Source organism: Stegostoma tigrinum, chromosome 11 (assembly GCF_030684315.1).
Source record: "Stegostoma tigrinum isolate sSteTig4 chromosome 11, sSteTig4.hap1, whole genome shotgun sequence".
NCBI lineage: Eukaryota > Metazoa > Chordata > Chondrichthyes > Orectolobiformes > Stegostomatidae > Stegostoma > Stegostoma tigrinum.
In genome coordinates this window covers 62,684,372-62,711,798 of record NC_081364.1, presented here as the reverse complement: position 1 = coordinate 62,711,798, position 27,427 = coordinate 62,684,372, and the positions used below count along the sequence as shown (strand labels likewise).

The window sequence follows — 27,427 nt, the reverse complement described above, 5'->3', positions numbered from 1 at the left end:
GCCATGTTTATGGCAACTGCAGGTCTCATCCTCCCTTTGCTGGAGAACAGAATCTTACTCCACTGAACATAGCAATCTATGGAGTCAAGAGGAACCTGAATTCATTATGAAATTTCTCCATCTTCTCCTATCTAACTTCAATGTTTCCTATATTCCACTTTTGAATTGCCGTTTAAAAACTGGTTTAGATTGTGCTGTGACAAAGCATCCACAACTTTATGGAGTACAGAATGTCACAATTCTTTGAGTGAAGAAATTGAATCCTAAATAATTGGTCCCTTAGCTTGTATGGGTCCTCAGCACAAAAATAATAATTAAAATGTCATAAGCAGAGGCACGGAAATTCCTTCTATATTTTCCACACAATATCAGACTAGCCTGTCCCAATGTATCTCCTAGATAATGTTGAAGCCTAGCTGGACATGTAAGTGAGTCCATGGCCAATTTCCAAATTATGGGGTTAGCCCACAATTTTTTCTTGGTTTCATGACTTCTTTCTACCTACCTCGGTGAGTTTGATGATTTCTCCAGAGCTGAGGCATAATTTCTTGTTATCATCCAGGACAGTGTTCATGTTTTCAATCCACACTGCATCAACAGGCCCATCAAACATGTACCATTTTTTTACACGGTCAGTGGATGCAGCTCCACTCCTTATTAAAGATGATAAAATGCCATCTGTCCTGTTAAAGAGACAAAAGAGCAGTTTGTGGAGAAATTGGCCCCTTGCTAAAGCACGGTACAAATCACATTAAGTAATGCTTACTTCTTGACATACATTTATTTTCACATTTAAAAACTTGTCTCCACGAAACTGAAACTACTGCACTATTAAAGGTCTGTCTTTCATTTAACTCATTAAACTGAAGCACTACCTACTCAGGGTTCATGTACAGGATTCCATAGCACACTGGGAAAAAAACAAAAGGATTTATTTCTGGTTTCTTGGCCAATATTACCCTTAACTATCTTCACTTAAATGGATTATCTGGCCATTCGTAAATTGCTATTCGTGGAATATTTACAGTATGCAAATCGGTTACATGTTGCTTTGATTACAAAATGACTACACCTCCAAAAAGTGTTTAATTAGATATAAAGTTCTTTGGAGAATCATAAACATGTAAAAAATAGAAACAGGAGAAAACAACATGACATAGCAAGTCTGTTCAGCCAGTTAGTATAACAATAGCTGATCTTGGGCTTCAACTCCACTTTGCCACTCATATCCCTTAACTTACTGAGAGAACAAAAGTCTGTATACCGCAGTCACAAATATGTTTAATGACAAAGCATCCACAACCTTATGGGGTACAGAATGTCCCAACTCTTTGAATGGAGAAATTCCTCTTCAACTCAATCTTAAATGATTGGGTCCCTTACCCTGAAATTGTACTTTCTTGTCCTAAATTTCTTGGTCAATATCTACCTGATGGCACGAAAGTCCTATGAAAACACAAGACTTCCTTTTTCAATATAGCATACTGCTTTCATTTTCTGAATTCAAGTAGCTTAATGGAATTTACACTTTACACTTTAAACTAATTCTTGACCCATGTCTATGATTTGCATTATTAGTAAGATTATATTCTGCAGTGTTATTGTAATTTTGCAGTGTTACTGCATTATACAGAGACATTGCTACATTTTCACTGCGGTCTTGGCTTAATATGAGCCAACCATACTTACCATTCATGAGTTAAAAGATCGAACTCTCCATATAGTTGACCCATGGTGATGGATTTAGGGTTGAGGACAAACACAGAGACTTTTTCATAATTTTCACCACTGTTTGACATCTGCCCTTTTAAGGCTGACATTGCTGCTGCTAGAACTTCATAACACTAGGTAAAAAGTTAACAAAAGTACAAGTGCAATATGAATATTCTAAAGGAAGACTTTTTCATTCTACTGTAAAATAAATGCCAAATTATGTCAACTATGAAAGAACTGATTGCTTGACAGCAGTTTTAAATTATAGCATCATGCGCTACAAAAATCAGGTATTCACATTTTTGTTTGTATGCCACTTGCAACAGTGGTTGGTTTGTCCCTGTATATTATGCATAACTATTACGTTCAATTATTTAGAAATATATTTAGATGTCAGATAATCAATGAGCTCTACCTTTGGTGTTAATTCAACATGGTAAATGCTCATTTTTAATTGGCTTTTAAATGCTGAAATAATGGGCAGGCACGTCAAATTACCAACAATGGTAACTTATGTGTATCTAGTTATTCATTCTGCATATTATATTGAAATTTGTTCCCTTATGTTTGTATCAGCAGATGACAAAATGATTCAGCTGGTACCAGGGCAAAGCAGGAAGTATTCCCACCAGATATGCGTCAGCCAAGCACCAGTATGGAAGCATCTGATCGAAAGAAATCAGGTAAGCTAGGAGAAGAGACAAGATCTATTAAGAAAATAAACATCAATGAAGAGAAACAATGGCGGAGGCAACAGATAAGTATAAATGAGATGAACAGAGAGAAAAAGAGTAGGCAAAGAATTGCTTGAGGGGTCATGGATTTATGACTGTATACCAAGCTTAATTAATTAGACTGTAAAATGTAGGATCATAATGATGCCATTCAGCCCATCTGTTCTGCCATTCAATGAGATCATGGCTGATCTGATAACCTTTATATAACCTCCACTTTCTGCCTTTTCCCATCAACCCTTGATTTCCTGACTGATAGATTTAAAAATCTATCTCAGCCTTGAATATACTTAATAATACAGAATTGACAACCTCTTTTGATAAAGAATTCTGAGATTCACAACCTCTGAGAGGAGATATTCCTTCTCATTTCTGTCATAATAGGGCAAACACATCATGTTTTCTGATCTGAAACTCTCCTGTGAAACAATCTCTCTACATCTATCCTGTCAAGCCCCCTAAGAAACTTGCATGATTCAATCGGTTAGCCCTCATTCTTCTAAACTCCAATGAGTTCAGGCCAACAGAATCAACCTCTCTCCTCTTAAGACAATCCTTCTATACCTGAAATCAACTTAGTCAAACTTCTCTGGATTGCCTACAATATCAGTACATCTTTCCTTTGATAAAACACAGTATTCCAGCTGTGGTCTAACTACTACCTTGTATAATTTTAGTAGGACTTCCCTATTTTTATATTCACTATTATTTGTTGAATTTGTATGCTAGCCTTTTGGGATTTATGCACAAGGACTCCCAAAATATTCTGTGCTTTGGCTTTCTGCTGTTTCTTCATTTAAATAGTATTCAGCTCTTGCATTCTTCCAGACAAAGTGTATAACCTCACATTTTGCCCCATTACATTTCATCTTATAAGTCTGTGCTCACTTACTTATCCTGTTTACATCCCTTGGTAGATTATTTGTGTTATCCTTGTATTCCTACATAGTTCTGCAGCACCCATAAACTAGGCGACAGTACATTCACTTCTGTCATCCAAGTCATTAAAATCATAAATAATTATGGCCCCAGAAATTATTTCTGTGGCATTCCACTTTACGCATTGACATCCTGCAAATGCCCTATTCTAACTCTTTGTGAAACCCTTCCCAAAGTACCTTTAGAGATCCATGTGTAAATTGGTGGAGAATATATTTCAGTGCTTCTGCAAGATCCTTATCAGCAGGCAAGAGAGTATCAGGAACCTACACAGCACCATGAATGAATAGCAGGTTCAAGGTAAATGCCAAGAGAGATCTTGCAGACAGGAAGTCTAAATACATATGCAGAGCTGCAATATGACTATGTATTGGGTTTCAGGAATGCAAGGTTCTCACTTCCACTATCAGGAAGTTAGTGAATAAGCTTGAATTGATATTAATAGCACGCAATAAGCTCTTGGTGGTGGAAAAAGATTTCTGGTCATTGCCAAAGGGCACCGAGTAGTTAGCCATGAAAACATTAATAGAGAATCAGGTGAAGATCAGTCTTTCAGAACAAAAAAAACATCTAGCCGAGCCTGTTTCCTCAGAAGGGAAGGGCAAGGGATGATAGCATTCTGGATATATTACCAATGTAATAACCCAGCAAGCTGGGTCAATGCTCCACAGACATGAGTTCAAATGGAACAAGACAGCTGGGGATTTTAAATTCATTGATTAAATCAATAAAGAACTGAAAACCAGTTTAGTAATGGTGATCATGAAAAATGCTAATTAAAGAAAAAGCCTAATCTAAAGGCTTTCTAATTCCCTTTAGGACAGGAAATCTGTCTTGCTAACCCACTTTATGCTGCTTAGATTGAAGAGAATTACAGTGAAGATCTAAATAGTCCATGGTTTATTCCAGGGTTCCAGCAGTTCTTGTTTCACACGAAGGCCAACATAGCTCAGCTAAGACAGTGTCAAAGATCAAAAGGATCCAGCTTCATAGCTAGGCTTCTGCAGATCTAGCTTCATAGTAAGGTTGAAAAAGCTTACTGGGTAGTGTGTTAAATTGACAGCTCCTTGTTCAATCCCGGATTGTAGTAGTTCTTGTTCTGCATTAACACCCAAAGAGTTTACACTTGGAGAGGAATGTTGAATAGAAAATTGAAAGATTCTTGGTTGATTCCTGAGTTTCAACATCTTCCAAGTGAACTACTAATGTTCCATTAAGTGGCTGAATAATGGATTAACGTTTATTGCTTTTTGTTGGCTTCTCCAAAGACTATACAAAAGCTCTGCGTAGACTAAAATAGATTGAAGAGTTTACCGCCATTGGTTCATCTTAGGTTTCAACAGCTCACATTCTGAATGAATGCTCAAATATTTCAATTAAGAAATTGATAAACTTAAAATCTAACAGTCCTGAGTTCAATCAGGACTTTCAGATTCAGGAGTGCTTATTTTACATTAGCTGATTATTCTGTTAAACAGCAGAATGCTGGTTAATTTGTTATAGTCCTCATTTGTTAGACAAGCGTATAAAGCAAAACTTTGAAGACTGAAATAGCTTAGTTGGGAAATATGTTGATCAAAGATCTCTGTTTTAACATCAGTGTTTAGCATCTTTTATGTGGTATAAAGTCTGAAATAGCTCAGTTGGGAAAGTGTTAGCCTGAAGATATAAAGGTCTCTAGTTCAGAACAAGGTTTTATCTATTTTCACTTTGTATGATGTGATCCTGCACTGTTAAGTGGCAGAATACTAGTTAATTCATTTGTTAACTGAAAAGGGCATGAATGAAAATGTGTGAAGGCTGAAATAGCTCAGTGGAATAATTTTAGACTAAAGAGCTCTGATTCAATCCTCAGTTTCAGCAGTGCTTTGTTAACCTCCCTATTAAGTGGCTGAATACTTAGTTAGTTAATTACTCTGCTTGAGTTTACTTACTCTAAAAATTATGAGAAGTGCAATTGTTCAGTTGGGTGAACATTGAGTGAACATCTGAAGGACCCACGTTTAACCCCAGGTTTCAGTGGCTCTTTTTGGGAATGATTGATTTGTTTATTATTCTTTAATAATTGCTCAGAAGAACCATAAAGAAATATTATGCAGGCTGAAAAAGGCCAGTTGGGAGAGCATTAGACTGAAGTACTAACTGGTCCCTGGTTCAATCCCATGTTCAGCTGCTGTCATTCTAGATAACCAGTGAAATAGTTCATTGGGAGAGTTAGTCTAGATGTCACTAACTCAAGCCAAGGTTTCTCCAGCTTTTCTGCATGAACTTTGAAATAATTTAAGGAGACCATTAGTTTGAGGACTGAAAGATCCTGAAGACAGCAATAGTTTGGTTGGGAAAGTTATTACAGGGATTGTAGGATTTGCCAATGCTGGAGAATCTGAGTTAAAGCGGTGTGAAGCTGGGTGAACACAGCAGGCCAAGCAGCATCAGAGGAGCAGGAGAGCTGATGTTTCAGGTTGAGACCCTTCTTCAGAAATGGGGGAGGAGATGGGGATTCTGGAATAAATAAGGAGAGAGGGGGAGGCAGATAGAAGATGGATCAAGGAGAAGATGGGGGAGAAGAGACAGACAGGTCAAAGAGGCGGGGTTAGCGCCAGTGAAGGTGAATGTAGGTGGAGAGTTAGGGAGAGGATAGGTCGTTCGAGGGAGTACGGATAGGACATGGAGGTGGGATGAGGTTAGTGGGTAGGAGAAGGGGGTGGGGCTTTAGGTGGGAGGAATGGTTAGGGAGGCAGGAGCTAGCTGGGCTGGTTTTGGGATGTGGTGGGGGAGGGGAGATTTTGAAGCTTGTGAATGAGGTTAGTGGGTAGAAGATAGGGGTGGGAGGTTAGTGGGTAGGAGATGTGGGTGAATGGACTTCACAAGCTTCAAAATATCACTTCAAATTGTAATATACCATTACACAAACTGGCTGACACAACCCCAAGATCAGATTAATTACTATCCACATCTAGCATAAGCAGTAAATCTAACAACGACACAATTTAGTATGAGTGGTATGTGGCTCCTACACTACCACACTGGGGGCTATTGTCCATTGAAACCTTTATCAAACGTAAACATGCAGTTACTCATCATGTCTAGCCCTGAACCCTTGCCACTAACATCTGCAGACTAGTGTTTTCCGCCTGGAACATCCCACGACCTGTTCCCTTGGGAACTATCTTCCAACTAGCTGCCTGTCTCTGCAGTAGCAAGCAAGTGCTCTGTCAATCCTTACTTTTAACCCTTACCTACATATTTGTCCTTTACTACAGACTTGTGAGAAAACTATACTTCTGTAAGAAATTTACACTTATATACTCTTTCCCCTTCGAGAGCAACAATGCAGACTAAAATAGGTCAATTAAAAAAATACGCTAGAGTTAAGAGATAATGGGAACTGCAGATGCTGGAGAATCCGAGATAACAAAGTGTGGAGCTGGGTGAATGCAGCAGACCAAGCAGCATCTTAGGAGCACAAAAGCTGACGTTTCGGGCCTAGACCCTTCATGAGAAAAGGGGGAGGGGGAGAAGGTTCTGAAATAAATAGGGAGAGTGGGGGAGGTGGATCGAAGATGGATAGAGGAGAAGATAGGTGGAGAGGAGACAGACAAGTTAAAGGGGCAGAAATAGACCAGTAGAGGTAAGTGTAGTTGGAGAGGTATGGAGGGGATAGTCAGTCTGGGGAGGTTGAACAGGATGAGGTTAGTAGGTAGGAAATGGAGTTGCGGCTTGAGGTGGGAGGAGGGGATAGGTGAGAGGAAGAACATGTTAGGGAGGCGGGGACAAGCTAGGCTGGTTCTGGGATGCAGTGGGGAGAAGGGAAATTTTGAAGCTTGTGAAATCCACATTGATACCATTGGGCTGCAGGGTTTCCAAGCGGAATATGAGTTGCTGTTCCTGCAACCTTCAGGTGGCATCATTGTGGCACTGCAGGAGGCCCAGGATGGACATGTCGTCTAAAGAATGGGAGGGGGAGTTGAAATGAGTTCGCGAATGGGAAGTGCATTTGTTTATTGCAAACTGAGCCTAGGTGCTCTGCAAAGCAGTCCCCAAGCCTTTACTTGGTCTCCCCGATGTAGAGGAGGCCACAACGGATACAGCATACCACATTGGCAGATGTGCAGGTGAACATCTGCTTGATGTAGAAAGTCTTCTTGGGGCCTGGGATGGGGGTGAGGGAGGAGGTGTGGGGGCAAGTATAGCACTTGCTGCGGTTGCAGGGGCAAGTGCTGGGTGTGGTGGGGTTGGAGGGGAGTGTGGAGTGGACAAGTTAAGCCCCAGTCCAACCCCAGACACCAGTGTCTCCCGTTCTTATGAAGTATGTACGACTAAAGAACGTGCTATTTGGAGCTTGCTCTGCCATTTAATAGGATCACGTTAATCCGATTGTCACCTCAAATCCATATTAGTGCTTATCACTGATAACCTTTCACTGCTTTTCTTATCAACTATCTATCCAAATTTTCAAGGGCTCTGATATTATTACCTTTTCAGGAAGAACTGATATAGCTCAATTTGAATGTAAGTTTCAATATTCAATGTAAGGTTCGATCTCAGGTTTCAGCACCTCTGCTTGACAATTCTATGTCCCATTAAATGGCTAAATATTGACTAAGACTGTTAATTACTTTTTATTATTTTTTCCAGACTACAGGAAAGTTGAGAGAGCATTAGACAGATGATCTACACAGTTCTAGTCCAAGCCAAGATTTCAGCTGTTCTTATTGTGTACAATCTATCTATACCCCATCAGATGATGAAATACTACTTAGCTTGTTTATTAGTCTTTATTGGCTGATACTAAGAGTTCAAGAAGGCACTATAAAGGCTGAAATATTTCAGATGGGATGGTGTCACCTCAAAAGTTCCTGGTTTTGTCCTAGGTTTCAGGAGCTGACGTGCTGCTTGAAGGTGGAAATTGTACTGTTTTAAAAAAAAGTGTTGGATTGAAAATCTAAAGGTCCCAGGTTTTAGCAGATCTCATTCTGTATGATGTAGCAGTGACCTGTTAAGCAGCTGAATATCTGTTTAGCATGTTTTTTGCTCTTGTGGAAGTGGGAGAGAGGCTTGGCCCAGGTGGTTACACAACCAGCTGAAAGAGTGTTGTCAGGTTAAAAACTGTTTGGCCTTATTCCATGTTATGTCTGTACCCATTTTGCCCTGTGATGGTAGCATGTGATATCTGTTGGTATGATGATGGCCTTCTGCAACTGGTGAATGCTACAAAGGCTGCAATGCACCATCAGTACCAGGAACAACGTGTAATTAGATCAGTTTCTGTGGAAGAAGTTTTGTTAAAGTCCCTTTTAAAAAGCTGACTTTGTTTATTAATCTTTATTGGTAGTTCAAAACAAATAAAGAACACCATTTTTTTTAAAAATCCAGCCCAGTTAGGAGATGACTGGACAGAAAATCTGATGGTTCCTGGTTGCATCCTGAGTTTCAGGAGCTCTCACCCTGCATTAAGCTTTAAATGGCTCAAATGCAAGAGCATTCAACAGAAAATCTAAAAGTCCCTGATTTAGTCCTGCCTTTGAAACTTTCTCTCTACCTCAGTTCACTTACTTCTAAAAAGTATGAAAGTTGAAGTAGTTCTCATGGAAGAGAATTAGACGGAAGATCTAAAGGTCTCTGGTGTATTATGGGGCTTTAGCAGTTCTGTCTGAATGGGCATCCTTACTTCTAAAAGTGAGAAAAAGGACACTGGACAGCACAGGAGCTGTAGCACATTATCAGCCCAGGAACGACCTTTTAATTTAATTTGATTAGATTCTTTTGAAGCTTTTGTTTCAGTTAATGTGCTTTTAAGTGGTTGATTTATTGGCCCTGGTTTCCTTCTCAAAGTGCTAAATTGGTTACAGCCAGTTAAAGTATAACTCTGAAGTACCACTAAGAACCTGAAAACAGAATCAGTCTCATCACTTAATCATACATGATTTGTGGTTTGGTCCTATTTATACCAGCAACATTATTAGAGGTTGTATCCTACCTTTGTCTTTCCAGACCCTGTAGGACCAACCAACATCAGCCCATGTCGGACAACTGTGGTTTCATATAACTGAATGCACTTGGTCACAAAACCTGTGGAAGAGGAGGAACATAAATGAGGGCTGAATTGTTGAAAATTATATGTCTGTTAAACCCAAAAGATATACATAATGGCACATGTGTAATCAGTGTAATCTGTACAGTGCCACTTGTAAAATTTCTTTTCCCTACTTTTTGCAGTCTAACAGCCAACATCACAAATAATATCTTGGCTTTTGTTTACAATGAGAAATTAGATATTGAAATTACTTTTCAATTTTTCTATCTTTAGTCAAAAGAAGACTTGAAATAATAACTTTTTTTTTGCTTAACCTTTGTTCTCAGCTGTATTTTGTGTCTATTGTTAGTGTATAGATATTTTCTAATCGATCTGATCACAGATGCTCTTAAACATGTGAGATTTGAAGCCAGGCCTCCTGGTGGTGGCCTCCATTACCAATGCACCACAATTTTCCAATCACTTAAGGCCAATAGTTGGAAAACTAGAAGTCACATGACTTTGGGTTATAGTCCAACAGGTTTATTTGAAATCACAAGCTTTTGGAATGCTACTCATTCATCAGGTTTCATCTGAATTCAACAGAATGAGACGTAGTTTAGATCTGAAGCCTTGTGCAAATTTTATGTCCAGTTTTAGAATATTGAGCATGGTCAGGCCTTGAGGCCTGGGAGTGAGCCTTTTGCTGTAAATGTTGTCTACAAAATAGCTTTGGGTATCCAAAAGAGCTTTCTGGAACATACCGCTATCTGGAAACTGGGCATCCTGAAAATTAATGTTCGGTTGTTTCTCATGTTAGCTTCATGAATTCACAGAACCACTAGGACCCTTGTGGTGCAGTGGTAGCCTCCTTATCTCTGAGTCAGAAGCTTTGGGGTCAGTCTCAGCTGATCCAGAAGTTTCATAACACTTCTGAACAAATTGATTAGAGAAAATAAACATTATCACTGGGTCTGTTGTGGTTCAGTCGTTGTGAATCTACTTCTGGGCTGGGAGACCTAGGTTCAAGATCCACTTGTTCCAGAGGTGTGTAATAATACCTCTGAACAGGTTGATTAGAAAATATCTAAATGCGATCACTTTCATGGCAGAGACATGTATCAAAACTTATAATAACTCAGGAAGCTAGGCTGGAAAGGAACACTGTCTATTGTTAAAACCAAAATAGAGCCATTACTCATGGTGTACAAAGGTTAGTCCAGACCCAGTCTGCTTTATGAATATTTTCTAATCCAAATGTTCAGAGATGTTATTACACACCTCTTGAATAAGTAAATCTTGAACACAGCCTTATGGTCTAGAGGTAGGGACACTAACACTGCACCTCAAGAGCCCCTAGGCCTGCTTTTTGTTATATCCGGAAGTATTATCAAACACAACCAAACTACTTTCCCACTACCAAATCACTGACTTCTTAAAATTATTAACCACCACCAGTAAGTGCCTGTGCCGCCAATTAGAAGTTTACATGAAAAGCCCGTTACTGGCAACTAGGCCTACATGTTTTCTCAGTCAACCTGTTTGGAGAAAGTATTGTTACACATCTCCTCTAGAAAAAAATGTTGTTTTGAAGATATAATGTTTTGGGACAACTATGTTAATAGGTGTAATACCTTTCAATACATTGAATGCTATTGACAGATTCTGTGAAGGCCCCTGCGAATTAATGGTTTCCCCAAGCAGGGAGATTATACTGTCTACCTGTTGCCCACTTCTCTTCCATCCTAATACTAAAACTAGAGCGGTGAAGTCAATGGTGTTAACTATGGGAAACAGGTTTATAGCAGATCAATGGAAGTCAACAGGAAGAAAAACTGACACGGCAAGAAAGAGGCTGCCAATTTTCCTTTGGTATAGATGCAGATTCTGATCGTGGCTAGACCATGGACATCCTAGAAGGGCAGGAAAATTTAAGGAATTGTAAGCTTCTCAGAGATTGGATCTTCTAATTTTCCATGGAGATCGGCCAGCATTAGGTGTTGATTTGTATTTAAAATATTCTGAGAGGAACATGAGGATAAATGAAATAGAATTAATCCCTGTTCACAGCTTTCTCACTGAAATAACTTAAACAGTATCTGTTCAGTAGGAACCAGGTGCAGGTCACAGTGCCTTGTTTTCTCTGCACTCATTGTTTTGGAATCCCTGTAATTGTTACTCCTCCACAGTGAGCCAAACAAGTGGGCAAATCCCCTCTTTGCTTCAGTAATATGTCTGATGCAGGTGAATGTCAAGCTGTGCCCACAGGTAAACCCTTTAAAACATGGAACAAAAGAACCAATTTGGATCATTCAGAGTCAAGTATGACAAGTAGTTTAGCAGATGATTTGAGGTGTTAACTGTTTTAATTAAGTGACTGGGTAGATATAAAAGAGGAACAGGTAGCAGTAGTGTGTGGGAGGTACTGTGAGACTGAGTTGTTGGTCCACAAGGAAAAGGGTCTTGAATTCTGACTTACCAACTGGCTTGAATCCTACTTGATCTCAGTTGTAGAGCATGGTTGCTAAAAGATGAAGATTAGAAACTGAAAGTTTTTTCCATGTAGAAGAATGTAATTTGAGTTGCTTTCAGATATTGTCAAGTAAGGGTGTGATTTCCCAATGAGAATCTGTGAAGCTAAGCCTCATGATCAATGGAAAAATGAAGCAGATATATAGACACAGGTTGTTCCCCAACCAAAGAAAAATAAGATATGGTGTTGACGCTATCACCAGAGGCTGGATTGAGTGTGAAGCATTCCTGGAGCCAGAGTCTCCAGGGATGAATGTTTGGATAATTTTTTAACCTTCATGGACAAAATTATGGGCAAAATAGAAATGATCTATTAAATGGTTACAAGGCAGGGACAGACCATGATAAATTTAGAAAGCCAGATAATTATTCCATAGAAGCAAACAAAATGTAATTTAACAGCAAAAGATATCAAGATTTGAAAAAATGTTTAGACATGTCTAAGCTTTGCTTGTTATTAAATTGTTGTATAGTGCTCAAGTTGAACATTTTTGAATTAACTGGTTTTTCAGTAAGAAACCATTTTGAAACAGATGTTGGAAGCCTTTCTTTAAAAACAAAACCAGGAAAATACTAATTTCCAGGTGTCTTCATGGCTCAAATTCAGTATCAACAGAAATAATGGATTCATTGATAATGGTAATGTGAGAATTGTCCTTATATAAGCTGAAAATGTTAACTGTGGAAAAAAAAATCATAACTAAAAGGAGTGCGAACAGGATACCTCTGGCACAGAGATTCCCAGTTTTCTGTTTTATGTAGGAAGAATTGGCCCCAGAAATGCCTGGGCTGTTTTACATGCAACTCAAAATGCCATTAGGCAATAAATTGTCCTAAACAGAGTAACAAGGTGTTTAAAGTTACACATAACATGAAAGCTTCAGAAGGAGAGGAGGTGTTGCTGATTGGGTAGAGGAATCATACCAGTTGCAAAAAGCTTCAATCCAGCAATAAATGTTATAGCTGTAGTCTCATTCAATTGTGTTGAAATGTGCCATGGATACACATCCACAGAGTGTGGAATGGATTGATTAAAATATTTCTTTCTAGACTCTTTCAATAATAAGGACTAACAAATTTGAAAGTTCCAACTGCTTCAGTTTTGTGGCTGACAACATGCTGAAATCCCAAAACCATGATGATTCCTTGTTTTTTAAAAAAAGCTGGTATAAATTATTTTATCAATGTAAACACAGCTGTGAAATACTCTGACCGATGAGGCAGCTGCCTAAAAGGATGAAATGAAATTCAATATCAAATACAGTGACAATTGTTTTACACATTTTGGACATTACCGTGTCTTTTTAACAACATCTTTATCAAAATATTAAGACAATAATATTGATTTCAAGAGATAGGTGTTTAAAGGAAAAATTACTAATGATCTCAACTACATTGGCTGATTCTAAACAGGTTAAAATTTCTACTAAAAGATGTACAAGTAAGGAATGCTGAGTATGCTAAACTTATAGCAGAGATCAGTGATAAATATGATAGATGTTTAAAAAAAGGACATCATCACAGTCTACAGTGAATAAAAACCGAAAGAACTGTGGATGCTGTAAATCAGGAATCCATTCTGAGGAACGGTCACCAGAACTGAAACGTTAACTCTCATTTTTTTTCTTCACAGATGCTGCTAAACCTGCTGAGCTTTTCCAGCAACTTTCATTTTATCATGGTCTGTACTGAATCCACCTTTAGCAAGAGGCTTTAGGCATAGGATAAAGAAACAAACATTTTCATCTTGCACTTTTTAGATAGGCAGTTAGATTTAGGAGTTCTATGATAATATTAGTAAGCAGTAAACAGTAATAGTGAAGAAGACAGTTGGGAAATGGAGAGGGACCAGACTGTAGGCACAGGCTAAATTCCCAACTGACAATGGAGAGGGGAGGGTAGAGGTGTGGTATTTAGCAGTGATGAATTTAGGGGCTATGTGTGAAAGTCTGAACATTATGGTAATGAACAAAGCAACAGAAAGTTCTTGTCGTAATGTAGAGTGTGAATACAATCCACAAAGAAAGGTGTCTTGGCTTCTGTCTCACAAACTAGCTTGGGTCCAATTTGAAGAAAACAGATTCCAAAGACTTTCAATTGTGAATTAGAGATAGTGTTTCACACTATCACATGGATATAAATTCTTTGTATATTGCAAAATATTTCATGCATTCATATGTTTTCTTTGCTCCCCATTCATTAAAAGACATCTCTTCTTTTGATGTGAAGAATAACTGACCATCAACATCTTTTAGAGTTTGCTTGACACAAATTTTTCGAATAGATTCTTCCAGAATTCCATAATCAATAGGTTCTTCCTTGATCTTGGGGAAAAGATCAGACACAATACCATTGAAGAGTTTCAGGTCATCTTGTAGGAATTTGGGCACATTCACATCACAAATGGCTCTCAGACATATCAGCTCCTAAAATACAACACGGATTATATGTTTAAAAACAATTGGATTGCATTGTATTATCTAACTACAGAACATTTCTTGGTGACTTTATATTTTGCAGTTTGTTAATGGAATTGATAAAAAGCTATTAAAAGGTATGTTCAACAGAGGCCTTCCAATTCACAAGAAATATTGAATATAAGTTATTTAGTTAGTTTATATAAACATTCATATACCACTGCATATAGTTCTGAACCATAGCAATGATGGGCTGTGTGAAAACTAATAGAATTAGTAGTAAAAGGGACAGTGTAGAGATTGTAACGAGGTCAGCAGGTGGACCTCATAGAATATGAGTTCCCTGATTGGCGCTGTGTGTCTCAGAATCTGAGATGGTCATGATGGATGCCGCTGCTTTGATGCCTTTGTTGCTTGAAGAGAAGAATGGATTTTTTACAAGACAATCTGGCAGCAAGAGGAGTGCTACATGCTGCCACCCGTATCAGAGACAGGGTTGGAGGAACCCATCCTGGTGTAAAAAACCCTAGGCGGAGCTACAAAATAACCACAACCTATGGCCTTGGACTCAAAGTGGGAGGGATGTCGTGATGGAATCAAGGTCAGCCAGGTGGATATCATAGAATATGACTTCCCTGATTGGGGATTGGATCTGGTCCAATCAGGTAGCTTTGCCTGACAGATAAGAACAGGAGTGTCAGACGTTGTAAAAACCGAAAGAACTGCAGATGGTGTAAATCAGGACCAAAAACAAAGTTGCTGGAAAAAGCTCAGCAGGTGTAGCAGCATCTGTGGAGAAGAAAACTGAGTTAACATTTAGGTCCGGTGACCCTTCCTCAGAGCCTCTGTTTTCTTCAGAGATGCTGCCAGACCTGCTGAGCTTTTCCAGCAACTTTGTTTTTGTGTCAGACATTTTGTTCATTGTTAGAGCTGGTTCTGGGGAAGTTGGATCATTGTAAAGGACTCTCCACGTGTAAATAAAGGGTGACTTGGTGACGGGATCCTGGTCCCTGTAGAGTAATTACAGATAGGAAGGCTTGACATCTTATGATAAACAGCATAAAGGTACAGTGATAGCAATTGCAGTAATTTTTACTGCCCAGGTGCACAAAGGGGAATTAAATTCTAAACAATGGAACAATTTGCTAATGGCAATGGTGTATTTACGGTATGTTGCTTTATTGGAACAGTTGATAAATAGCATTTAAATCATATTATTTTGATTGAGGTAAAGTTATGATGATATTCTTTTTGTTTGTATTTTAAGTGTGATATAAGAATAAAATGCGTTTGCTTGAAGCCTGCTAGTTTAACTAATTGAATTACATCTGGAACATAGTGCCTTACACTTACCTTTAAATAAGATAGAAGTTAGGGTTGGGGCAAGGGAGGGACAAGATCGCAGGGCCTTTGGCGATGATCTTTTTGTCCTCACTGTCCATGGGTGTAGTGCCAGAAGATTGGAAAGAGGCAAACATTATTCTCTTGTTCAAAAAAGGGAACAGGGATAACCCTGGAAATTACAGTCCAGTTAGTCTTACGTCAGTGGTGGGCAAATTATTGGAAAGGGCTCTGAGAGATAGGATTTATGTTCACAGGGAAAGGCACAGTTTGATTCATGATAGTCAGCAAGGATTTGTGAGGGGTAAATCATGCCTCACAAACCTTACTGAATTCTTTGAAGCGGTGACCAACCATGTGGATGAAGGTGGGGCAGTGGATATGGTATACATGGATTTAGGTAAGGCATTTGATAAGGATCCCCATGGTAGGCTCATGCAGAAGATAAGGAGGCATGGGATAGGTGGAAATGTGGCAGATTGGATTCAGATTTGGCTGACCCTTAGAAGACAAAGGGTGGTAGTGGACGGAAAATATTGAACATGGTGCTCAGTTACAAGTGGTGTAGCACCAGGATCAATTCTGGGTCCTCTTCTATTTGTGATTTTTGTAAAAGATTTGGATGAAGGAGTGGAAGGGTAGTTTAGCAAGTTCACGGACTATACAAAGGCGGGTCACGTTGTGGACAGTGTGGAGGGCTGTTCTAGGTTACAAAGGGACATTGATAGAATGCAGAGCTGGGTTGAGAAGTGGCAGTTGGAGGTTAACCCTGAAAAGTGTGAGGTGATTCATTTTGGAAGGACAAACTTGAAAGCAGAACACCGGGTTAACAGAAAGATTCTTGGCAGTGAGGAAGAGCAGAGGGATCTTGGGGTTCATGTTCACAGATCCCTGAAAGCTGCCACCCAGTTGGATAGAGTTGTTAAGAAGACGTATGGTGTGTTAGATTTCATTAATAGAGGGATTGAGTTCAAGAGTCATGAAGTTATGGTCCAGCTATACAAAAGACTGGTTCGGCCACACCTGGAGTATTGTGTCCAGTTCTGGTCACCTCATTACAGGAAAGATGTGGAAGTGTTGGAAAAGGTACAGAGGAGATTTACCAGGATGTTGCCTGGATTGGAGGGAAGGTCTTATGAGGCAAGGTTGAAAAAGCTTTTCTATTTAGAACAACAAAGGATGAGAGGTGACTTGATAGAGGTGTAAAAATGATAAGAGGTATAGATAGAGTAGGCAGCCAGAGACCTTTTCGTAGGGTGGAGGTAGCTTTTACGAGGGCTTACTGGGCTTGCCATTGGCAGACTGAATACAGTAGACAGTACATCAGGGAACTAGAGAAGTGGCCCAGTGAAAAAATACCGCACACTGAGACAACAACCCTATTGTCAAAAAATATTGCTCAGAAAAAGTATTCACCCGAACAGCTTTGCACCAAAATACGAGAAGGTATTTGGGTTCAGCAATATGTCAATTGAAATTGCTCCCTGGCCTTCCACAACTCACTAATACACTCCTCACGGAGCTTAATGGGCAGATACTCAGTTGCAAGTAGATTGCAGGTTAATTTCCTCACCCTCACTTTTAAATTGTCAGTGCATATTGAAAGTGTTGGGAATCTGACATAGCACTCAGAGGCGCTATATCCAAACATGACTCTTCTAATTCTCATCCCACCAACTGATTGAAAAACAATTTGCCATGTGCTTCTCAACTGCTTGAAAAACATTCAGTTCTATCTCTATGCCAAAGGAAGAGTGAACCAATGCCATCAGGTCTCTGTCCTTTATGTTGTTCCTGGATTTCCAGAGTTTCCATTGAGGCATATTGAAAGTTGCAGGCTCAACATAATCGTATCCTGATGCAGCTTTCTTGACCCCTTCTCGTGCACTCATAACTACTAATGTCAAAGTAAGTGCATTTTCAAAAACCAGCTGTTGGACCTTGTGCCTGAACCTTTCTCAGAACAATTGATCTGCAGTGGTCATGGTGTAAATCAATGCATCCAAAAACCTAATAATCAGCATGAAATACTCTCTAACAATCCATTATTCTAGTTACTTATTATTTGATGTGTAAATACCTACTGGCTAGCTGTTATTCAATTCTTAACATATTTATAGGGACATAAAGAACAAGGGCAATGTAATGATGTTGAACATGTACAAGACATTTGTTAGACCAGTTGGAGCACCATTTATGCCACATTAAAGAAAATATGTGAATACATTAGAGACAGTGCAGAAACAATTTACAAGAATAGTTCCAGGAATGAGAAACTTCAGTTATGAGGACAATTTGAAGATGTTCAGACCGTTCTTGGAGAGAAAAACGTTGAGAGATTTCATTGAGGGTTTCACAATCATAAGTGGTTGAAGACAGTACATAGGGAGAAGCTGTTTCAATTCATAAAATGTAAAAAGAACAAGAGGGCACAGATTTAAAGTGATGTGTAAACGAAGCAAAGTTGATGTGAGAAAAACTTTTTTGCAATGCCAGTAATTAGGGATGGAATGCACTGCCTACAAATATGGTGGAGGCAGGCTCAACTGAGGCATTCAAGAAGGCATTAGATGATTATGTGGATAGAAATGGTATGTAGAGACATGGGGAAAGGCAGGAGATTGTCACCAGCTAATAGAACCAGCATTGGTACAATGGGCTGAATGCTTCCTTCTGCACTGTAACAATTCTGCAGTTCTATGTTATTTCTGTTTATAACTCATTCTGGAGATTAAGAACTGATGAAGTACTGATTAATTTTATGATGAGAGTGTTAATTCATTAATTTTAGTACCTCATCCATATTTGGATTTTCCCTCTTCAAGTTTCCTGCGGCTGAGATCACTGTTTTTACAGCTCTCATTCCAAAGTCATAATGATCCTGTAGCAGAGACACCAATTAATAATGAGAATAAGTCTTAGAAAACTTTACACCATTGATTGTGCTGTATTCCTGGTGCAATATTTGCTATGAAATTCTTTGAATCCCTCAAAAATACTGCGTTATCTTATGCTTATGTGCAACCAAAGCTTCCATTTGAGACTATTTACTGCCTAATCTCTGAAGTTAATGGACAGTGACACATGCAGATGAATAAACATTATAGGGGCAAAAGAAATATGATGTAGATGCTGCATTCTATTCAAAGGTCACTGACGTGAAAAACTGGACTACATTTTACAGTTCTGAAGGAGGGTCACTGGAGCAAAAATGAAAACTCTGCTTTCTCTCCACAGATGCTGCTGAATGGGCTGAGTTTTTCCAGGAATTTCTGATTTTGTTTCTGATTTCCAGCATCCACAGTTCTTTGCTCTTTTTGGTCTAGATTTTACAGAATACTTTAATCCCTGCCCTTGATTCTTATGGCTATTGTGTGGCAATTTAACAGTGGGATAAATGTTAATTGTTTTAAGCTGAGAATTTCATCCCTTTCTTAGGACTTTGGAGAGCCATGCCAGCCAAACAGTAAAGCAAATAACTCTGATCCCACCAGTGCAATGGGAACACTGACAATTGCTACCTACCACACTGAGGAGCCCATGTAAATCCAAAACCAGGGGTCTTTGGGATGAAGCAAACTAAGAGCAAATAATGCAGTCCTGTGGCATTTTGAATGCTTACACCATTGCTAAGCTAACTTTATGCACTGATATAAGGTAGCCATTTAATACTTTTGTGTGCCCTTCAGGTCAGTACGGGCACAGTACAATGAAAAAGAAAAGTTAGGGGTCACAGTACTGCATCCCAACAACTTGTGAAGAGCTACTGGATGGCTCTGTAATACTGCAACATTTGTTTTAAATGTCACAGATGTGTCTGGTAACAAAATTATGTTTATCATTCCAACATCCTTCTATGTATGAAAGGTGCATGCAGCAAACAGATCCTTTTTAAATGGGGTGTATATATTTGGTACCTCTAGGCTCAGCTGAAGAGGCAAATCTTGGGGGGAGACAGGTTCTGCCACAAATGCTGTTTGTGCACCTTATTAGTGCAGTACGTTATTGTTGTTTTCAGTATTAGCATCAGTGGCAAAGATGCTGTAACCAATGGTCACCATGATAATATGTACCAGCACAAAGGACATGTTGCCATTGTTTAAAAGGAAAGTGTAATTTAGGAACAAGAAGATCTGAGCACCACTTGTGTTATCTCCTTATTTGGTTCTCTGCTCAAAGGCAGGTCCAAACCATAGCATCATCATCTTCACCATGGATTGGGCAAGGAGGCAGGTTCAAAATCCACCCTAGTTGGATTGATGACCAAATATCATTGTGTTGGAACCAATTTAATCCAGACCAGCTATCCGGTCAACTGAACCAACAGCACCCCAAAGGTGTCCTTGTTGCAACATTAGGTATCTGGCGATATGAAGAGCGATGGCAGATGCTCCAATTTTTTTATCATGAGTCTGATCAGGTATCCCCCTCACTGTTAAAATCTAATTGTTGGATGGGTTTACAGACTGATACTCAAGTTTGGCCAGATCATGAGGACAACTTTTCTTGTCATCAAAAGGAGCCTCTGGTTCAGGGGCATGGCCACTACCATTGCATCACTTTCATCATCATAGCCTCAAATGCAGACGGCCTAATGACATATTTGGGTACCTTGAATGTTAATCTACATTGTCACTCAACACTCTTATAAAGAAAAATAACTTTGGCTTAGGTAATTCAACATTTTTCCAAACAGGTCCAATAAGAGTCTCAAGATATGCTTAAATATTGAACTGTAAAGACAGCATTGTTACTTTTAAATTTCTAAATTACCTGTGAACTGAGTTGCTCAGAGGATAATTTGAAAGTTGAGGTAATTTTCTTTGCAAGGACTTTGGCGTTGCTAAACCCAAAGGAATACAGAGAAATCTCAGCAATCATGGCGTAGTCGGGGACCATCATGGCTACGGGCCTAAACAAAGCCTAAACAACAGGAAACCTATTACCACACAACAAACACAATACATTTCAAATCACAGAGCAAGAACATAATAAAATAGAATACAACATTAAATCCCCAAACCGGTGATTTTAACTAATTAGGAACCAATTGCTGCTCTTGAAAAGTAAATGTAATTAACATTTTTGCCCCAAAGTTTACAAGGAGAAGAGAATGGAGTGATGGAATGCTGTAGTGGGATTAACCCTATAAGACCCAGAGTTAGGACAGGTTTTATTATAGCAGAAGATCTTCTTCATCAGTTTCTCACCTGTCAGTCACCAAGCTGACAGCTGAGCTGCTGGGTGACAAGCCTGCAGCAAAAACTCAAGCCAGGGACCACTGGGCTAGCAGAGCCTGAAGGGAACTGGAGGGAGTGTTCAATAAGGACAGGCTGTGATAGACAGGAAGGATGTTATAGTTTTGTTAAAGTGCCAAAGGTTTTATCGTGGCAAGACCAATTAGGAGTACTGTGACTGTTAATAACTGCCAAAGGCAACAGTTTCCACATCCATTTCATTGTAACCTGGCCAAAAGCTGTTAAATTTAAATCAAATTTCCAAATGCAATTTGAAAGACTGATTTAAAATTGATAAATAATGATTCCATATCCCCAAAGCAGGCTGCAAGTGCATATAGAATTCACTTTAATAAAAATGACAGGAGTGGACACACAGTAGATTGAGGATGAGTTCCCCCAGTTTTAATTTTTTAAACCTCTCCTTCTCCTGCTCTTTTTTGAGGGGTTAATATTGAGACCTTTATCTACAATAATTGCATGATGTTTGGCCTGCAGCACTGTCTGAAACTGTGACACACTTTAGGGACTGCAATGTCAAAATTGTCAGAGAGCATCAATGCATATACTCATTTAATATTTTTGCATTAGAAAATTATAATGTACAGAAGCAAAGTCATTCTTTTTTGCCCTATTTACACAGGACAAAAGTCATGTACTATGAAAATGCTATAAAATATTGAAAAATATTCACTTTTTCAGTACTGATGTCATCTTTCTCTGGTATCACTGAGTTTCACTCCTACTTCCCTGCAATGGGTAATCCTCCTGCTTTTCCATGGTCACTTCCTCTGTTTTCAAGCTTCCACTGTTAGGTCAGTCTTATTTTCTGTTAACAAGCTAGCTTTCAGCGCCATCACCAAAGCATAGGGACAAGCTTCCATATCTGTTGATAATACTTAATCTTACCTTGTGGCTTCCAATCTTCAACTCAAATCTTTGCTGTGCCAACAATCTGCCTGTTTGAGTTTGGCAATGCTTACAGCTATGCTGCTATGCCCAAGGGAATTTCTGCACCTTAAAGATAGAGCGCAAACAGACATTGCTGGAAAAACTCAGCAGGTCTGGCAACATCTGTACAGAGAAATCAGAGCTAACGTTTTGGGTTCAGTGACACTTCTTCAGAACTAATGGCAAGTGGGAAAAGGTTGGTAGGGTGCAGGGAAGGACAAGGAGTGTATGATAAGTGGAGATGGAGTGCAAGGAGAGAGGAGAACACTCGGACAGACAAAGGACTGGATAATGGTCGGCCTAGGAAAGTGAACAGCTACAAAGGGGTGGCACAGTGGTTAACACTGTTGCCTCACAGTGCCAGAGACCTGGGTTTGATTCCACATTCAGGCGACTGTTTGTGTGAAGTTTACACATTCTCCCTGTGTCTGTGTGGGTTTCCTCCAAGTTTTCCAGTGGATTAGTCTTACTAAATTACCCCACAGAGCATAGGGGCATGGGTCTGGGTGGGATGCTTTGAGGGTCAGTGTGGACATGTTGGGCCAAAGGGCCTGTTTCCACACTGTAGGGATTCTATTAGTGACTAACAAAAAGTTGACTATAATAGCAGACCATGTGGTAACAAGGTCTGGTGTGCTGGGGTTGGGTTAAAGATATGGGAGAAGGTGCCTCAAGCCCTGAAATTGTTGAATTCGATATTGAGTCCAGAAGGCTGTAGAATTCCCAAGCGGAAAATGAGGTGCTGTGCTTCCAGTTTGTGCTGAACTTCACTGGAGCATTGCAGAAAGCCTGAGTCACAATGTTGGCTGGGGAGCAAGGTGGTGTGTTGAAGTGGTAGGCTACTGGTAGCTCAGGGTCTTTTTTTGCAGATAGAACGTAGGCGTTCTGCAGAGTAGTCACTCAGTTTATGCGTTGTTTCCCCAATGTAGAGGACACCTCATTGTGAGCAACAAATACAGTAGACTTGATTGAGTGAAGTGCAGGTAAAGTGTTGCTTCATCTGGAAGGTGTGTTTAGGCCCCTGGATACTGGGGAGGAAGGAAGTAAATGGGCAGGTGTTGCACCTTGTGTGGTTACAGGGGATGGTGCCATGGGGCAAGGGGGGTGCTGTGAGTGAAGGAGGAGTAGACCAGCATGTTCCAGAGGGAACAGTCCTTGCGGATGGCTGACAAGAGAGAGGAGGGGAACATCTGTCTGGTGATGATATTGCAATGGAGGTGGTAGAAATGGTGGCTAATGATCCTCTGGATGTGAACGCTGGTGGGATGGTAGGTAAGAGCAAGGGGGAGCCTATCGCTGTGGTGGGACGGAAGAGGGAAGATGAGGGCTGAAATGCAGGAGATGGGTCAGACCTCGCTAGGGGCTCTGTCAACTACAGTGCTGGAAAATCCTTGGTTAAGGGAGGAGGTGAAGATTTCGGAGGCTCCCTTGTTGAAGTTGGCATCATTAGAATCTTAAAGATGGATTCCAACTCCTTCTTCGTTGTTTGCTTAGGCTGAGCCCAACAACTTGGCAAACTGCTTTCCTGTTTGGTGCTCAATTTCAATCTCAAAAATTTGCCTTATTACCAAAGTCTCCTGTTTTGACCAGCAACTTTGCTTGCCTCCATTGGCAACCTCACCCTTCCACTGGAACTCTTTTTGATGACTTATCATCAAGATCAGCTTCGCCAATTCATTACGACAGGCTCCTAATTTCTATCCTATTTCTGTGGTTTGTTAAAATGCCATCCTGACAACCTGATGCTTACAATATCCATTAAAACTGTTATACCAAACTGACTCCAATTCCCCATATCATCGTTAACTTATCTCAAAAATCTCCTCTCCATTGAGAAATCTCTTCAAAATATGTCCTCTGTTCCACTATCTCTGTAGCCCTACATTGCATTCATTTCTTGTACCTTCTGCTTTCCATGGTTCTGGCTTATTGCTGGAATTTTCTGTCAGTGGGGAAGCATCATTGAATTCAAAGAAAACGGCTCACAAAAATCAAACAATACCTGTGGCTCAGATCACATCTTCCCCAATTTTATTTTGAATATAACATAAGGTCAAAGAGATTTCCGGGTATTCAACAGCAATGTAATCAAGCAAACAATCACATTGAAGTATTCTCTCAGATCGCAACCCAGGAAGTAAGGACTGATGAATTACTTCACTCTGAAGTTTTACCTTTAACAGGTATTGAATGTTATTGCAAAATAGACATGGATTAAGGTAGAAGCGAAACTATTACTGCATTAAATTGCTTTTAAAAGTGTAATATTTCTAATAACGGAGATATCTGACATTCAATAAATGTAAAATTACTTTCACAGGGCCAGTGGGACTCCTTGTCAATAATTATGAATACAGAACACTCAAAAGCCTAGTAATACTTCAGTCAACACGATGTAACTTTTTCAATAATTTTTACAGCAGGAATAAGAATGTAAGAGTGGAATTTTGGATCATTTTAATTTTTATTTGATTGCGATTTAACAGTACTTCAACAACACATCCTTGGGAGAAGCTTAGATTCACTGACAGCAACTTCTGGGTATATGTGCAAATCCTGGAAATATCTGATAGTTTTAGAGGAATAATGTGCCTTCTACTGTGAATGCAATATTTTAAATTAATGTTTCTTAATTTTGTTATTTCTGTTTATAATTTCTCCTGACTCTGATTTGTCCACTCTTGTTTGAGTTAATATTTTTCTTTTCACATTTCTATAGCTATATACTAGCTTACTCTTGTATTCTCCTTTCTTTGGGCTACAGTTTATGTTCTTTTGATGATGTCATAGTTGTATCACAATTTTGGAGGATTTCTTGCCATGTGGCCCAGCAAATTTTCTTGCCCTATCTTACCAAACTCGCGTCATTATTATCCACCCTGCCCCACCCTGTCCAATTTCTGCCTTATCATAACATGCACCAGAACATCACACCACTTGGTGAATATGCTGGAATTCACTTGCATTCCTTGCATCCATCTTTAAAAGCCCACTGTGAAACTGGAAAAGCACAGTCAGTCTAGAATTAACCTGCATAATTGCTGGTATTTGCCCGAGACATGGAAGACAGGGGAAATTGGCACCCCACTTGCACGCATGATTGTGGAGGTCTCATTGAACAGGGTGGTGCAGAGGAGGGACTTCCTATTCCCCCAAAACCAGCAGGCTGGTTAGAGGTTGCCATCTGGGTTAAAGAAGTCTGAGCTGTCTAGGCAAATGCCTAGCACTGTAAAGAAGGTACATGTCCTTCTCCACTCCATTTCGTCTCTCTAATATCTCACATTTAAGCTATCTCCGCTACTGTACCCACCTTCTATCAAGGCTCATGCTCTATCACTCTCACTCAGGACACTTCACGATCTATGCAAACAGTAGCAACTGTGCCATCCACTTTCATCTTCTGCAGTACCTAGTTCTTTCTCATTCCAGGAGGGCAACAGCCCAAATAAGGTCGTAAGTTTCAAGATGAGTGGTTTGCTACCCATCACTTGACTCTTAGCAGGAGAGGAATCTGACTCTGACTGCCTCAAAGGGGTCTGAACTGGGATTGGAAGCTGGCTTTGACCTACTATGTTGGGACCTTCTAAGTGAAGGCTTTCCCCTTTGACTTGTCTGAGGCAAGCTGACAATTATGGCAAGCTTCTACGCTAAATGGTAAGGAGTAAAACTGAAGAAGATTCCTATCAGACTCAAACGTTAATTCTATTTCTTTTTCCACAATGATGCAAGACCTGTACAATTTCTCTAGCACTTTCTATTTTTATTGCAAGAGAAAACAGGCCAATATGCTTACAATCTGCACTTAGAAAAAAATTGAAGGTAATCAGAGTCACATGAAATTACGGTTAACAAATTTCTTGGAGTTCTTTGAAGTAGTATGTACTATGGATACAGGAGAATCAGCGGGTGTATTCTATTTGAATTTCCAAAAGATATTTGATAAGCTGCCATATCAAAGCTTATTAAGAATAACAAATATTCATGGTACAGGGGACAGGTGGAAGTGGCTTCCCCAAACATCAAGTCGGCATAAGTATGGTATTGAGGAAATATTGGAATCAATGGGTATCAAAGAAAAATTCCTTACTGGTTGAAGTCATACCAGCAAAAACATGGATGGTTATAGCTGTTGGAGGTCAATCATGTCAGCCTAAAAATAATCATTTCAGCAGCTCCTCAGGATAATGACCTATCTTTATAATCACCATCTTTATAGCTGCTTTATCGATGACTTTCCTTCCATCATGAGGTCAAAAATGAGGATTTTGCTAATGATTGTTCAATATTAGCTAAACAGTCCATGTCTGTACACAGCAAGATCTGGATTCCATCTAGACTTGGGCTGATAAATGTCAAGTAACACTCATGCCAGACAATAACTATCTCCAACAAGAGAAAATCAAATAATCTTTCCTTCAATAAATTCAACGGCACTACCCTCGTTGAATTCCCAGTATCAACATCCTGTAGGGTTACATTGACAAAATCTGAACTGAACTGGCCATATACCTACTGTAGCTACAAGAATGGGTCCGAGGCTAGGAGTTGTTCTTTTTCTTGTTTGTTCAAGGGATGTGGGCATCACTGGCTGGGCTAGCATTTATTATCCATTTGTTCTGACCCACTTAAGCACCATCATTCCCACAGTCATACCAAATGTTAATTTTTTTTTAAGATACACATTATTCCAATTTATCTGACTTTCAGACAAAGGTTGATAGCAAGCTCCAGGTTTCTGTACTGAACAAGAGCCACAGCGGTGGGGTGAACTCTCAAATGTGCATTGAAATGGCCTAGAAAGCCACTCAGTTGTATCAATTGCTATGACATCTCAACAAAAAATGAAATCGGATGGATCACCTAGTATCGACCTTCGCACCAGAAATGACAATTGCAAAAATTGTTCTATCGACCTTGTGAAGTCCTCCTTACTAACAACTGGAGGGGCTGGTGCCAAAATTGGGATAACTGTCTTAAAGAGTAGTCAAGAAACAGCCTGACATAGGCATACTCATGTTACCGTATCAACATTCTCTTATCCAAACAGCAGGGCAGGAGCTGCACAGATAGCAACACCGTGGTGTTCGGTGGGAGAGAGTTGCCCATGGTGTCCTCAACACTGACTCTGGACACCATGAAGTCTCACAGCAACAGTTCAAAAATGGACAAGGAAATCTCTTATTAATTATCACAAACTGTCCTCCCTCAGTTGATGACTCAGTGTTCCTCTACGTTGAACAACACTAGCAGGAACCACTGAGGGCAGCAAGGCTCCAAAATGTATCTTGGTGAGAGATTTTAATATTCACCACTACAAGTGGATCAGCAGAAGCACAGATTAAATGCATTGGATTTTAAAGGATATGACTACTTTGACAGCAGCAGATCATGAGGGAATCAACAAGAGGGAAAAATTCACTTTACTTCATCTTCGCCAACGTACCTACCGCAAATACATCTGTCCATGATAGGATCATTTAAGAATACCACCGCACAGTGTTTGAGGAGACAAAACGTGGCTTCACATTGATAGAATCTGATATCCTG

At 39.6% G+C, this 27,427-nt stretch overlaps 1 protein-coding gene across 1 annotated transcript in view; it reads right to left on the bottom strand.

The window, feature by feature from the left end:
• Nucleotides 1-27,427, bottom strand: part of dnah1 (dynein, axonemal, heavy chain 1) — a 392,016-nt gene that overhangs the window by 195,777 nt on the left and 168,812 nt on the right. Inside the window, exons 32-37 of the mRNA XM_059649497.1 lie at nt 20,466-20,615; nt 18,487-18,573; nt 14,174-14,360; nt 9,367-9,458; nt 1,690-1,844; nt 506-683 (exon numbers count right to left, since the gene is read on the bottom strand). Of these exons, the coding sequence (XP_059505480.1) occupies nt 506-683; nt 1,690-1,844; nt 9,367-9,458; nt 14,174-14,360; nt 18,487-18,573; nt 20,466-20,615 (849 nt within the window). The remainder of the gene's footprint in view (nt 1-505; nt 684-1,689; nt 1,845-9,366; nt 9,459-14,173; nt 14,361-18,486; nt 18,574-20,465; nt 20,616-27,427) is intronic.